Below are 15,000 nucleotides of genomic sequence, written 5' to 3'. Positions count from 1 at the left end.
TTAGAAGAAGAGGGAACAGGGATGTGTGATTGTTTTAGATAGGTTAGATAGCTGTGTTAGAAGAAGAGGGAACAGGGATGTGTGATTGTTTTAGATAGGTTAGATAGCTGTGTTAGAAGAAGAGGGAACAGGATGTGTGATTGTTTTAGATAGGTTAGATAGCTGTGTTAGAAGAAGAGGGAACAGGGATGTGTGATTGTTTTAGATAGGTTAGATAGCTGTGTTAGAAGAAGAGGGAACAGGATGTGTGATTGTTTTAGATAGGTTAGATAGCTGTGTTAGAAGAAGAGGGAACAGGATGTGTGATTGTTTTAGATAGGTTAGATAGCTGTGTTAGAAGAAGAGGGAACAGGGATGTGTGATTGTTTTAGATAGGTTAGATAGCTGTGTTAGAAGAAGAGGGAACAGGGATGTGTGATTGTTTTAGATAGGTTAGATAGCTGTGTTAGAAGAAGAGGGAACAGGATGTGTGATTGTTTTAGATAGGTTAGATAGCTGTGTTAGAAGAAGAGGGAACAGGGATGTGTGATTGTTTTAGATAGGTTAGATAGCTGTGTTAGAAGAAGAGGGAACAGGGATGTGTGATTGTTTTAGATAGGTTAGATAGCTGTGTTAGAAGAGGGAACAGGGATGTGTGATTGTTTTAGATAGGTTAGATAGCTGTGTTAGAAGAAGAGGGAACAGGGATGTGTGATTGTTTTAGATAGGTTAGATAGCTGTGTTAGAAGAAGAGGGAACAGGGATGTGTGATTGTTTTAGATAGGTTAGATAGCTGTGTTAGAAGAAGAGGGAACAGGGATGTGTGATTGTTTTAGATAGGTTAGATAGCTGTGTTAGAAGAAGAGGGAACAGAGCACGTTTGAGAAGTTGGACGACTACAGTAGGAAGACTTAGAGAATACTAAATACAAAAAGCTGTTGCCATCCTGGATAAATAAAAGATGAGAGAGATGACCTTTTAATCTTAGAAAGCCAAAAGAGACATCACAGAGAGATGCCCTGTTGCCATCCTTCAGAATGTTGGAAGAGAGAGAGAAGGTCCTCTGTACCACATACATTCCCCCCTCAGTCACCCTACTTCAATGAAGAGAGTTTCTCCATTCTACAGGAGATTAGTCACTTTCAGGCCCAAGGCAACGCACTCTGTGGAGACCTGAATGCTAGAACAGCAGAAGAACAAGACACTATTAACAGTCATGGGGACAAACACCTACCAGGAAGCAACAACATTTCCCTCCCCACATACCCCCACAGAAACAACTATGACAAGGTGAAAAACAAAAAATGGAGTACAGCTTGTGAAGCTCTGTGGAACACTGGTCTGTAGTCAATGGCAGAATGAGAGGGGACTCTTTTGGTAGGTACACCTACAGCTCTGTGGAACACTGGTCTGTAGTCAATGGCAGAATGAGAGGGGACTCTTTTGGTAGGTACACCTACAGCTCTGTGGAACACTGGGTCTGTACATAGTCAATGGTAGGCTGAGAGGGGACTCTTTTGGTAGGTACACGTACAGCTCTGTGGAACACTGGTCTGTAGTCAATGGCAGGCTGAGAGGGGACTCTTTTGGTAGGTACACCTACAGCTCTGTGGAACACTGGGTCTGTAGTCAATGGCAGGCTGAGAGGGGACTCTTTTGGTAGGTACACCTACAGCTCTGTGGAACACTGGGTCTGTAGTCAATGGCAGGCTGAGAGGGGACTCTTTTGGTAGGTACACCTACAGCTCTGTGGAACACTGGGTCTGTAGTCAATGGCAGGCTGAGAGGGGACTCTTTTGGTAGGTACACGTACATCTCAACCCTTGGCAGCAGCACTGTAGACTACTTCCTCACCGACCTCAACCCAGAGTCTCTCAGAGCCTTCACAGTCAGCCCACTAACACCTCTCTCAGAGCCTTCACAGTCAGCCCACTAACACCTCTCTCAGAGCCTTCACAGTCAGCCCACTAACACCTCTCTCAGAGCCTTCACAGTCAGCCCACTAACACCTCTCTGAGACCACAGTAAAATCATAGTGTATCTGAGAAGAGCGGAACTCAACCATGAAGCATCACGACCCAATAAATTGTGTGGTACAAAACAGGCCTATAGATGGAGTGCAAACAGTACAGACATCTACCAAAAAGCAATTAGTAACCAAAAAATACAATCTCTCCTGGACATCTTTTTAACCTAAACTTTCTACTTCAGCAATGAGGGTGTAAATTTGGCTGTTTGGAACATAAACTTTATATTTGACAAATTAGCCTCCTTGGCTAATCTAAAGAAGCATAAGAGAAATATGAGATAATGAAAAATGGTTTGGAAATGATTGCAAAAATCTAAGAAAGTCATTGAGAAATATATCTAATCAAAAACATAAAGAACCAGACAACAAAAATACACACCTTCAATATGGGGAAACACTGAAGCAATACAAACACACCCTAAGAACAAAAAAGGAACCGTACATTAGAAATCAGCTGGATGGAATTGATGAATCCATAGAATCAAACCACTTCTGGGAGAATTGGAATAAATGAAACAAACCTCATCATGAGGAACTGTCTCTCCAACATGGGGACATGTGGACAAATCACTTTGTAAACCTCTATAGCAATATATCAAACAGCCCAGAACAAAAAGATAGTCAAGAAAAATGACAAATCCTTGAATCAGCAGTCAAAGACTATCAGAGTCCTGTGGATACACCAATACAGAAGAAGAATGATTGGAGAACCAATGCTCTCCAACCCAAAAAGGCCTGTGGCGCTGATGGTATTTTAAATGAAATGATCAATTATACAGACCACAAATTCAAATTGGCTATACTCAAACTGTTCAACATTCAGGTATTTCCCCCGATATTTGGAACCAGGGATTGATCACACCAATCTATAAAAATGGAGACTAATTTGACCCAAATAATTACAGAGGAATTTGCGTTATTAATTAACAGCAACTTGGGGAAAATCCTCTGCAGTATCATAAATAGCAGAATACATCATTTCCTTTACGAACACAACGTCCTGAGCAGAAGTCAGATTGGATTTCTAAAAAAAGGATCGTACATCAGACCACATTTTCACCCTACACTCTACTTGACAAAAAAGTAACCAAAACAAAGGCAAAATCTACTCGTGGTTTGTAGATTTCAAGAAAGCATTTCATTCAATTTGGCATGAAGCTCTTTTTTATAAACTAACAGAAAGTGGTATTGGAGGGAAAACATATGATTTTATTAAATCAATGTTCACTAAAAACAAATGTGCAGTTAAAATTGGCAACAAGCAAACAGACTTCTTCTCTCAGGGACGGGGAGTGAAACAGAGCTGCCCCATAAGTCCAACACTATTTAACATCTAAGTTAATGAATTGTCAAAAACATTAGAAGAATCGGCAGCACCTGGTATCACCCTACACATCACTGAAATCAAGTGTTTGCTGTACGCAGATGACCTGGTGCTGCTGTCTCCCACTAAAGAGGGGTTACAGCAGCACCTAGATCGTCTTCACAGGTTCTGTCAGACCTGGGCTCTGACCATTAACCGAAAAAACAACAAATATAATGATATTCCAAAAAAGGTCAGGAAATCAGGATGACAAATATAATTTCTATTTGGACACAGTGCTATTAGAACACACCAAAAACTACACAAATCTAGGACTAAATATCAGCAACACAGGTAGCTTTCACATTGGCTGTGAATGTGCTGAGAGACAAAGCAAGGAGAGTGTTTTATGCCATTAAAAGGTACATTAAAATCGAAATTCCAATCTGGCTCAAACTTTTCCAATCGGTTATGGAACCAATTGCTCTATATGGCAGTGAAGTATGGGGTCCACTCTCTAATAATGAATTCACCAAATGGGACAAACATCCAATTGAAATACTGCATGCAGAGTTTTGCAAGACTGTATTGCATGTGCAAAGAAAAACTATAAATAACGCATGTCGAGCAGAATTGGGCCAATACCACCTTCTCATTCTAATAGAAAAAAGAGACATCAAATTTTACAACCATCTAAAAACAAGCGACTCCAAAACATTCCACCACACAGCTCTACAATGTCAAGAGATGAAACCAGAGCAGAGTCCCCTCAGCCAGCTGGTTCTGAGGCTCAGTTCACCAACACAAAACCAACCCCATAGAGCCTCAGGACAGCACTCAGCCAGCTGGTTCTGAGGCTCAGTTCACCAACCCAAACCAGCCCCATAGAGCCTCAGGACAGCACTCAGCCAGCTGGTTCTGAGGCTCAGTTCACCAACCCAAACCAACCCCATAGAGCCTCAGGACAGCACTCAGCCAGCTGGTTCTGAGGCTCAGTTCACCAACCCAAACCAACCCCATAGAGCCTCAGGACAGCACTCAACCAGCTGTTTCTGAGGCTCAGTTCACCAACCCAAACCAGCCCCATAGAGCCTCAGGACAGCACTCAGCCAGCTGTTTCTGAGGCTCAGTTCACCAACCCAAACCAACCCCATAGAGCCTCAGGACAGCACTCAGCCAGCTGGTTCTGAGGCTCAGTTCACCAACCCAAACCAACCCCATAGAGCCTCAGGACAGCACTCAGCCAGCTGGTTCTGAGGCTCAGTTCACCAACCCAAACCAACCCCATAGAGCCTCAGGACAGCACTCAGCCAGCTGGTTCTGAGGCTCAGTTCACCAACCCAAACCAACCCCATAGAGCCTCAGGACAGCACTCAGAAAATCTGGCCAAACCAGATCATTACAAAACAAAAAATATATCACCTATTGGAAAGACACCACAAAAAAATCTAAGTAAACTTCAGTGCTATTTGGCTCTAAACAGACAGTACTTGGTGGCAGACTATCTGACCATTGTGACTGATAGGAAACTGAGGAAAACATTGACTAGGTACAGACTCAGTGAGCATAGTTTGGCGATAGAGGCCGGTGGTCACAGACAAACCTGGCTGCCCAGAGAGGACAGGCTGTGCTCACTCTGCTCCAGGAGAGAGGTAGAGACAGAGCTGCATTTCCAACTACACTGTGACAAATACTCAGACCATAGAGAATATTTCTTTCCCAAAATTATAATTCAATACAAAGAATTTGAAACTATAAAAGATTAAGAAAAAATCTAATATTTATTGGGTGAAAAGCCAAAATGTGCAGTTTTGGCAGCCAAATATGTGTCCTCCTGCAACAACCTGAGGGACAGCCAGTGAAAAGTGCAAAGTAATGTCGATAATATTTCACATCTTGTTTTGTTCTGTCTTTCATACCATGTCATGTGTCTTCTCAGTCACGTTGACACTGGTCTACTACCATTGATTTAATGTATTGTTGTTCTCATTAATATTGTTGTTGTAGTTGTTGTTAATGGTAATCCCATGTCCACTACTACTATTATTATTACTGTTGGTCCCACCGTGTATTTATATATAAATATATATATATAGTTTACTTTGACAATGTGAGTAATAATGAACTTGCCATGTCAATAAAGTAAATTGAATTGAATTGAGAAGGAGAAAGGACAGAGTGAGAGCGAAGGAAAAGCTCAGAGAGAGAACATAGAGAGAGAGAGAGAGAGAGAGAGAGAGAGGGGGGGGGCAGAGAGAGAGAGAGAGTGAGAGAGAGAGGGGGCAGAGAGAAGAGAGAGGGGGCAGAGAGAAGAGAGAGAGAGGAGAGAGAAAGAGAGGGAGAGAACATAGAGAGAGAGAGGGGGCAGAGAGAAGAGAGAGAGAGAGAGAGAGAGAGAGAGAGAGAGATAGAAAGAGAGGGAGAGAACATAGAGAGAGAGAGAGAGGGCAGGGAGATGAGAGAGAGAGAGGGGGCAGAGAGAAGAGAGCGAGAGAGGGGGCAGAGAGAAGAGAGAGAGAGAGAGAGGGGGCAGAGAGAAGAGAGAGAGGAGATAAAGAGAGGGAAAGAACATAGAGAAAGAGAGAGAGAGAGGGGGCAGAGAGAAGAGAGGAGAGAAAGAGAGGGAGAGAACATAGAGAGAGAGAGAACAGAGAGAGAGGGGTGGAGAGAAGAGAAAGAGAGAGAGATAGAAGAGAGAGAGAGAGAGAGAGAGAGAGAGAGAAGGAGAGAACATAGAGCGAGACAGAGAGAACAGAGATAACATAGAGAGAGAGAGAGAGAGAGAGGAGAGAAAGAGATGGAGAGAACATAGAGAAAGGACATAGATAGAGTAGCGAGAAGAGAGAAACAGAGGCAGAGAAAGAGAGAGCGAGAGAGAGAGTGAGTGTGTGAGAGAGAGCGAGAGAGTGAGTGAGAGAGAGAGGGAGAGAGAGAGAGAAAAAGAGAGGAGGATCAGATAGGACTAGGAGGTTATCAGGGTTTGAATCAGTATTGATCTAAGGAGGGAAGCCATAGGATTTTCTCCTCTCTGTTTCTCCTTTCATGATTGGTTTAGCTCTCTGTACCGATCCTTGTTCAAGCACTCACACTCGCATCGCTCTCATACTCTGCTTTCTCTCTCTGCTTCTTCTCTCTCTTTCTCCGTCCCTCTCTGTTCTCTCTACGGTTGCAATTGATCTAAACCAGAGCTTTCTGGGGCCGTGGATTCAAATAGTTTGTTTCCATGCCAATTTTGTATGCTCAGGACTGAAATGAAAGTAGGGGACCCCACAACGATCAGAGAGAGAGGGGATGACAGATGATCAAATATCTATACAGAAGCTTGGGTGACAACAGGAGTGGAGAGTATGTGTGGAAGTGGAGGCTGTGTGTACTGTAAACACAGTACATGGGTACTTCACAGCTCTGTAAGCCTTGGATACCACTGTGTGTGTATGTTGGTGGGTGTGTACTGTAAAGGCCTACCGTGTGTGTGTGTCTCTGATTTTCACAGCCATATGATTGTCCTTATCCACTTGTTGTGCTTCCACTTCACACCTCAGCGATCGCCACTGATTTTATAGTACAGATACTTGACAGTATGTTGATGATTGCTCCTTTCAGTGATTGTACCCCCCCCCCCCACCCAATCTGGCTGTCTATCTACTCTGATTTATTCCCCTCCCTCTCTCTTTACCCCCCCCCTCCCATCTGGCTGTCTATCTACTCTGATTTATTCCCATCCCTCTCTCTTTGCCCCCGCCCCTTCACTCTCTACCTTTTCCTGCAGTCTGTCTCATCTGATTTCCCTCCTCTCTCCATTAGAGTGTAGGAGTGGAGACGAAGCCTTAATGGAAGGGTACTTGTCTGTCTCAGTGTGAAAACGAGAGTGTCTCATCTCCTCGGCATAATAACCTATTGAGACGGAGACGTGTTGCGCAACAGATTAGTGTGAAGACAAGAGCGTCGGCTCGTAATAACTCTGAGACTGAGACATGTTGTAAAGAGGCTGCAGGAAATGTACAGGAGGTGTGTCATTCACCTCCCTGAAAGCATCATTCCAACTACTTGTACTCAATATGTATTAAACAGCTTTCTTTGTGTGAAAGAGAGAGCATCGTGTTGCATGATAAGCTATGAAAAGACTGCCGTGTTGGGAAACAGGGTAAAAGGTATTGGATGCCTATAGGACAAAAGCATCTGCTGAGCAAACAGGCTGTACTCATGTTGTTCAACGCCTCCATTTATATGGAAATTGTTGAGAGTGAAAAACCCAGCAGTGTTGCAGTTCTTGACTCAAACCCAGTGCGCCTGGCACCTACTACCACACCCCGTTCAAAGACACTTCCATTGTGTTGTCTTGTCCATTCACCCTCTGAATGGCACACAGACACAATCCATGTCTCAATTGTCTCAAGGCTTAAAAATCATTCTTTAACCTGTCTCCTCCCCTTCATCTTTAACCTGTCTCCTCCCCTTCATCTTTAACCTGTCTCCTCCCCTTCATCTTTAACCTGTCTCCTCCCCTTCATCTTTAACCTGTCTCCTCCCCTTCATCTTTAACCTGTCTCCTCCCCTTCATCTTTAACCTGTCTCCTCCCCTTCATCTACACTGATTGAAGTGGCTTTAACAAGGGAAATCAATAAGGGATCATAGCTTTCATCTGGATTCACCTGGTCAGTCTGTCATGGAAAGAGCAGGTGTTCTTAATGTTTTGTCCACTCTGTGTATACAGTATGCACAATGTTGCATGCTAGAAAGTAATCCCTCAATTCTACTTTACTGTACTGAAGACTGTTGAGTGAAGTTAATGAAGGGTTAGCAAATGCTGTATTACCATATTATAAAATGGGTTGTTTGGATTCCGGATGCTGATTGGTTGGTAGCAGGGAGTTATAGCACCACAATCCCTCATTATCCGGGCGATGCCTGTTAACAGTTCCATTAAATGTATACATGTGCATTTACTGTCCCACAGCCCAGCCAGTCAATTTGTAAACTTAATCTCCCCCGGGGAAAAAAGTGTCAAGACAATATGTCCCCATGCTACGAGCCAAGCATTTGGTTTGGTACAGTACAACTATGTGCCTATCAGATTTGTGCAACATGTTGCAGTTTTTTTTTCTCCACTGTGCCACATGACATGATGAGCCTGACAGCTTCTCTGATCCAGGCCAATTCATGTATCAGCATCATTATAATGGATGTATTCAAAGAATTGGCAATAGAAACAAAGGTAAAACAAACAAAAATTCCATAGTTTGCTGTCATTTCAGCTGCACGATGTGATGTTAGCTTGCCTTTGGTGGGCTAGTTAGCTAGCAAAGGAGAAGTAATGTTCGCCTAGCTATCCTACATAACTATATTATTGACTCGGAGAAGTTACGTTAGCCTAGCTATCCTACATAACTATATTATTGACTCGGAGAAGTTACGTTAGCCTAGCTATCCTACATAACTATATGATTGACTCGGAGAAGTAACATTAGCCTAGCTATCCTACATAACTATATGATTGACTTGGAGAAGTAACATTAGGCTAGCTATCCTACATAACTATATTATTGACTCGGAAAAGTAACGTTAGCCTAGCTTTCCTACATAACTATATGATTGACTTGGAGAAGTAACATTAGCCTAGCTATCCTACATAACTGTATTATTGACTTGGAGAAGTAACATTAGCCTAGCTTTCCTACAAAACTATATGATTGACTTGGAGAAGTTACGTTAGCCTAGCTATCCTACATAACTATATTATTGACTCGGAAAAGTAACGTTAGCCTAGCTATCCTACATAACTGTATTATTGACTTGGAGAAGTAACATTAGCCTAGCTATCCTACAAAACTATATGATTGACTTGGAGAAGTAACGTTAGCCTAGCTATCCCACGTAACTATATTATTGACTTGGAGAAGTAACGTTAGCCTAGCTATCCCACATAACTATATTATTGACTTGGAGAAGTAACGTTAGCCTAGCTATCCCACGTAACTATATTATTGACTTGGAGAAGTAACGTTAGCTTAGCTATCCTACATAACTATATGATATTGAGTTGACCATCAGCTGGTTGTTGCCTAATTATACATGGTTTATTAAATAAATATGTATTGATGTTCTTGTCTCTCATTATCATTGAACCTCTGCTAGCTAGCTAGCTAGCTCCATGCCAATAATGTGTTTAGCATAGCAACGTGGAATGACTAGAACGAATGACAGAACTGATATTGCAGGCAAAAGCCTGAGGAAAATCCAATCAGGAAGTGTCTCTTATTTTGAAACCTCTCGGTTCCTCAGCATGCCTATCCTCCATTTAAAGGGATATCAACCAGATTCCTTTTTATATGGCTTCCCTAAGGTGTCAACAGTCTTTAGACATAGTTTCAGGCTTTTATTTTGAAAAATGAGCGTGAAGGATCACATTGCGTAAGTGGGTAGGTGGGGGCTCTCAGAGTGAGTTTTGCGCAACTGAGTAAGGCGGCCATTGTTTCTCCTGCTGTTATTGAAAAAGCTACACACTCGGTTGTGTCGAATATTTATCTTAAAAACAATTTGAGGATTGATTATAAAAAACGTTTGACATGTTTCTGTGGACATTATGGATATTATTTGGAATATACGTCTGCGTTGTCGTGACCACTCTTTCCTGTGGATTTCTGAACATAACTGAACATTCGTGACCTAGCTACTTAATGCTAAGTGTACATAATGTGATGCTATGGTATCGATAAACTTACACAAACGCTTGGATTGCTTTCGCTGTAAAGCATAATTTCAAAATCTGGGACGACAGGAGGATTTACAAAAGGCTAAACTGTGTTTTGCAATATTGCACTTGTGATTTCATGTGTTTGTGTTTCATATGTTTTTGTAATATTATTTGACTGCGGCGCTATGCTATTCAGCGGTTGCTGATGATGAGAGAGAGAGAGAGAGCGAGAGGCCCTAAGAACAGCCCTTAGTCAGGAGGTATGACACAATAATCCCCGGGTTCTCATGCGTTGTACAACACTGTTGAGTGAAGGAAGGGTTAAGGCTCTCTTTGCATGTTAGGAAACCATTTCAATAATAGAGACATTATGAGAGAGAAAGGAAATTGTGTACAGTTATAGTTAAGAGGGAGAGGGAGGGAGAGAGCGAGAGCGAGAGAGAGAGAGAGAGAGAGAGAGAGAGAGAGAGAGAGAGAGAGAGAGAGAGAGAGAGAGACAGATGGAGAGAGATGGGTGTTTGTAGCTTGGAGCCAACGGGTGGCCAGGGTACAAACGGTAAACCAGTATAAACCACCCCTCTTTCATTCTCCAACCGTGACACCACACCAGACAGGCAGTGTGTGTGTGTGTGTGTGTGTGTGTGTGTGTGTGTGTGTGTGTGTGTGTGTGAATGGATGCGAGCCTAATCCCCAGGTGGTCTGAGCATCCAATAATAATCCCTTTCTATTACCGTGCCGATAGCATCTCTGGTATGGAACGAGAGAGGGAGAAAGAGAGAGAGAAGAGAGAGAGAAACAGAGAGAGAGAAGAGCAAGAGAGAGGGAGAGAGAGAGAGGGGAGAGAGAGAAAGAGAGAGAGAGAGAGAGGGGGAGGAAGAGAGGGAGAGAGAGAGAGAGGGGGGAAGAGAGAGACAGAGAGGGAGAGAGAGAGAGAGGAAGAGAGAGAGAGAGAGAGAGAGAGAGAGAGAGAGAGAGAGAGAGAGAGAGAGAGAGAGAGAGAGAGAGAGAGAGAGAGAGAGAGAGAGAGAGAGAGAGAGAGAGAGAAGAGAGTGTGTGTGTGTGTGTGTGTGTGTGTGTGTGTGTGTGTGTGTGTGTGTGTGTGTGTGTGTGTGTGTGTGTGTGTGTGTGTGTGTGTGTGCATTGCGTGTGTGCACTTACGATGATGAGCAGTATAAAGTAGATGAAGTTGTAGAAGGAGTGAGCATCCATTACATAGTACATGATCTCTACCCAGCCTTCCAGGGTGATCACCTGGAGAGGACACACACACACACACACACACACACACACACACATACACACACACACACACACACACATACACACACACATCTCTAAGTCAAGGACAATAGGTTTTGACATTTCCATTGTTACCAAAAATTCAGACATTTCACCAAGACGAAGATCAGTTTGTCCTTCTACAGATCAGCCAGATCAGTCACCCTCCTGTTGACCTACACTGGAGAACATCTGATGACGTCTGATAACATCCACTTCCTGATTCATTTCCCCCCTAAAAGTCACATAGAGGAGAGCTCTCTGTCTCTGTAATGTAATCAGATAATCAGATAGCAAGCCAATTACAGAGTGTATATCTCCCCATCACCTAATCACTCCTGTCAGACACTTCACTACTGCTGGAGAACTACAAGGCTGATGTTCCAGACCAGCATACATTATTCAATTCATTACAGCAAGTAAATATCTTGTCATGACCTAATCACTATGGTAACCTCTATCTTGTCATGACCTAATCACTATGGTAACCTCTATCTTGTCATGACCTAATCACGATTGGAACCTCTACTCTATCTTGTGGTGAGTTAATCACTATGGTAACCTCTACTCTATCTTGTCATGACCTAATCACTATGGTAACCTCTACTCTATCTTGTCATGACCTAATCACTATGACAACCTCTACTCTAGCATGTCATGACCTAGTCACTATGGTAACCTCTACTCTACCTTGTCATGACCTAATCACTATGGTAGTCTCTACTCTATCTTGTCATGACCTAATCACTATGGTAACCTCTACTCTATCTTGTCATGACCTAATCACTATGGTAACCTCTACTCTATCTTGTCATGACCTAATCACTATGGTAACCTCTACTCTATCTTGTCATGACCTAATCACTATGGTAACCTCTACTCTATCGTGTCATGACCTAATCACTATGGTAACCTCTACTCTATCATGTCATGACCTAATCACTATGGTAACCTCTACTCTATCTCGACATCCTCCTGACCTATACTTCAGGGGTGGGACAACTCTAGTCTAAGAGGACTGGCACGGTGTTTGTTCCAGCCCAGTGCCAACGTGCACTGACACACCTGATAAGACTAACAATGATCTAAATAAAAGTGAAATCATGCATGTTGGTGCTGGGCGGGAACAAAAGCTTGCCCACAGCAGCCCTCCAGTACAGGGATTTGATCTGGCCTCTACTTTAACCAATACAGCTCCCAGGACAGTGCAAAGACATACAATATGACAGGCACCTTTATGCACCTTTCCCCGACCTACATTGACTAACCTGTGGCCCCACACATTGACTTGGTTCCGGTACCTCATGTATATAGCCTTGTTTTTGTTATTTTATTTTGTAACTTTTTATTAAATATTTTCATTACAAGAACACCTGCATTGTTGGTTAGGGGCTTTTAAGTAAGCATTTCACTGTAAGGTTTGCACCTGTTGTATTCGGCGCATGTGACAAATAAAATTTGATTTGATCTTTACATCAATAGAAAAAGAGAGACAGAGAAAGCAAGCTAGGTAGGTGTAGAGAGAGACACGTTGTGGTGCATATCTAGCCACATCAGCTCATAAAGCTCAACCAATACAAATGAAGAAAAGAAAGTCCAAACCACCCAATCAAAGCCCTACCTGAAAGATGACGATCCAAGCGTAGGCGATATTGTCGAAGTTGATGGCTCCTTTATGTGGGTTGCTGTGGCCCGTGTGACAGCGTGTGTAATACTGGTTCCAGTTGACACACAGTCCAGGCCCACTCACTGACCCATTAACCAGGGGTTCAGGACTCAGCCCCAAACCCTGTCTGTGTGTCACATCGTCCTTGTCCAGGCAGCAGGTACGTCCTAGTTCTCGGCGGGCCGGGACGTCGGTGCACGCCATGATGCCGTTGTCCTGGGCGAGAGAGCAGATGAAGGGTCGCTCATCATCCTCATCTGCCATGTAGTAAGGGCGAGGCAGGGAGATGTCCTTAGAACTGAGGAGAGAGAGATGGAGAGGGATGGAGAGGAGGAGAGAGGAATGGAGAGGAGGATGGAGAGGAATGGAGAGGAGGAGAGAGGGATGGAGAGGAGGAGAGAGGAATGGAGAGGAGGAGAGAGGAATGGAGAGGAGAGGGATGGAGAGGAGGAGAGAGGGATGGAGAGGAGGAGAGAAAGGAGGGAATGGAGAGAAGGAGAGAGGGATGAGAGGAGGAGAGAGGAGGAGAGGAATGGAGAGAAGGAGAGGGGTGGAGAGGAGAGAGGGATGGAGAGGAGGAGAGAAAGGAGGGGATGGAGAGGAGGAGAGAGGGATGAGAGGAGGAGAGAGGAAAGGAGAGGAGGAGAGAGGGATGAGGGGAGGAGAGAGTAATGGAGAGGAGGAGAGAGGGATGGAGATGAGGAGAGAGGGATGTAGATGAGGAGAGAGGAATAGAGAGGAGAGAGTAATGGAGAGGAGGAGAGTGGGATGGAGAGGAGGGGAGAGGGATGGAGAGGTGGAGAGAAGAGAACATGAGAATAATACCATGTTTTTCTTTATTTTTACTATTTTTTATATTGTAGAATAATAGTGAATACATCAAACCTATAAAATAACACATATGAAGCCATGTAGTAACCAAAAAAGTTGAAAGTAGCCACCCTTTGCCTTGATGACAGCTTTGCACACGCTTGCCATTTTCTCAACTGCGTGAAGACTGCGTGAATCAAGTCTTCATGGTCTAATTGCTGCAACGAAACCGGTACGAAAGGACACCAATAAGAAGAAGAGGGTTGCTTTGGCCAAGAAACACGATCAATGAACATTAGACCGGTGGAAATCTGTCCAAATTGGAGATTTCTGGTTCCAATCGCTGTGTCTTTGTAAGATGCTGAGTAGGTGAACGGATGATCTCCACAAGTGTAGTTCCCACCGTGAAGCATGGAGGAGGAGGTGTGATGGTCTAGGGGTGCTTTGCTGGTGACACTGTCTGTGATTTATTTAGAATTCAAAGCAACTTTAACCAGCATGGCTACCACAGCATTCTGCAGCGAAACTCCATCCAATCTGGTTTGCAGTGGGACTATCATTTGTTTTTCAACAGGACAATGACCCAACACACCTCCAGGCTGTGTAAGGGCTATTTGTCCAAGAAGGAGAGTGATGGAGTGCTGCATCAAATGATCTGAATTCCACAATCACCCGACCTCAACCCAATTGATATGGTTTGAGATGAGGTGGACCGCAGAATGAAGGAAAAGCAGCCAACAAGTGCTCAGTGTAAGGGATTTCCTCCTCTTCTTCCGAAGAGGAGAGGCGAAAAGGATCAGAGGACCAATATGCGGAGTGGTAAGTGTCCATGGTTCTTTTAATACGTAAATGTACACATGAACAACTGAATACAAAAACAAGAAATGTGAAAACCCCAAACAGTCTTATCTGGTGCAAACACAGAGACAGGAACAATCACCCACAAACACACAGTGAAACCCAGGCTACCTAAGTATGATTCTCAATCAGAGACAATTAATGACACCTGCCTCTGATTGAGAACCATACTAGGCCGAAACATAGAAATACCCAAATCATAGAAAAACAAACATAGACTGCCCACCCCAACTCACGCCCTGACCATACTAAATAAAGACAAAACAAAGGAAATAAAGGTCAGAACGTGACACTCAGCATATGGCTACTTTGAAGAATCTGAAATATAAAATATATTTTGATTTGTTTTACACTTTTTTTGGTTACTACATGATTCCATATG

The 15,000-nt window shown here is 43.4% G+C and overlaps 1 protein-coding gene across 1 annotated transcript in view; it reads right to left on the bottom strand.

Moving 5' to 3' along the window:
• Window positions 1-15,000, bottom strand: part of LOC135536273 (voltage-dependent T-type calcium channel subunit alpha-1I-like) — a 197,887-nt gene that overhangs the window by 75,435 nt on the left and 107,452 nt on the right. Inside the window, exons 6-7 of the mRNA XM_064962633.1 lie at window positions 12,906-13,248; window positions 11,165-11,257 (exon numbers count right to left, since the gene is read on the bottom strand). Coding sequence (XP_064818705.1) covers window positions 11,165-11,257; window positions 12,906-13,248 — 436 coding nt within the window. The remainder of the gene's footprint in view (window positions 1-11,164; window positions 11,258-12,905; window positions 13,249-15,000) is intronic.

The sequence above is a fragment of the Oncorhynchus masou genome, unplaced genomic scaffold (genome assembly GCF_036934945.1).
Source record: "Oncorhynchus masou masou isolate Uvic2021 unplaced genomic scaffold, UVic_Omas_1.1 unplaced_scaffold_587, whole genome shotgun sequence".
In the NCBI taxonomy this organism is placed as follows: domain Eukaryota; kingdom Metazoa; phylum Chordata; class Actinopteri; order Salmoniformes; family Salmonidae; genus Oncorhynchus; species Oncorhynchus masou.
Note: the sequence above shows the minus strand (reverse complement) of the source record. Positions and strands in the feature narration are given on the sequence as shown.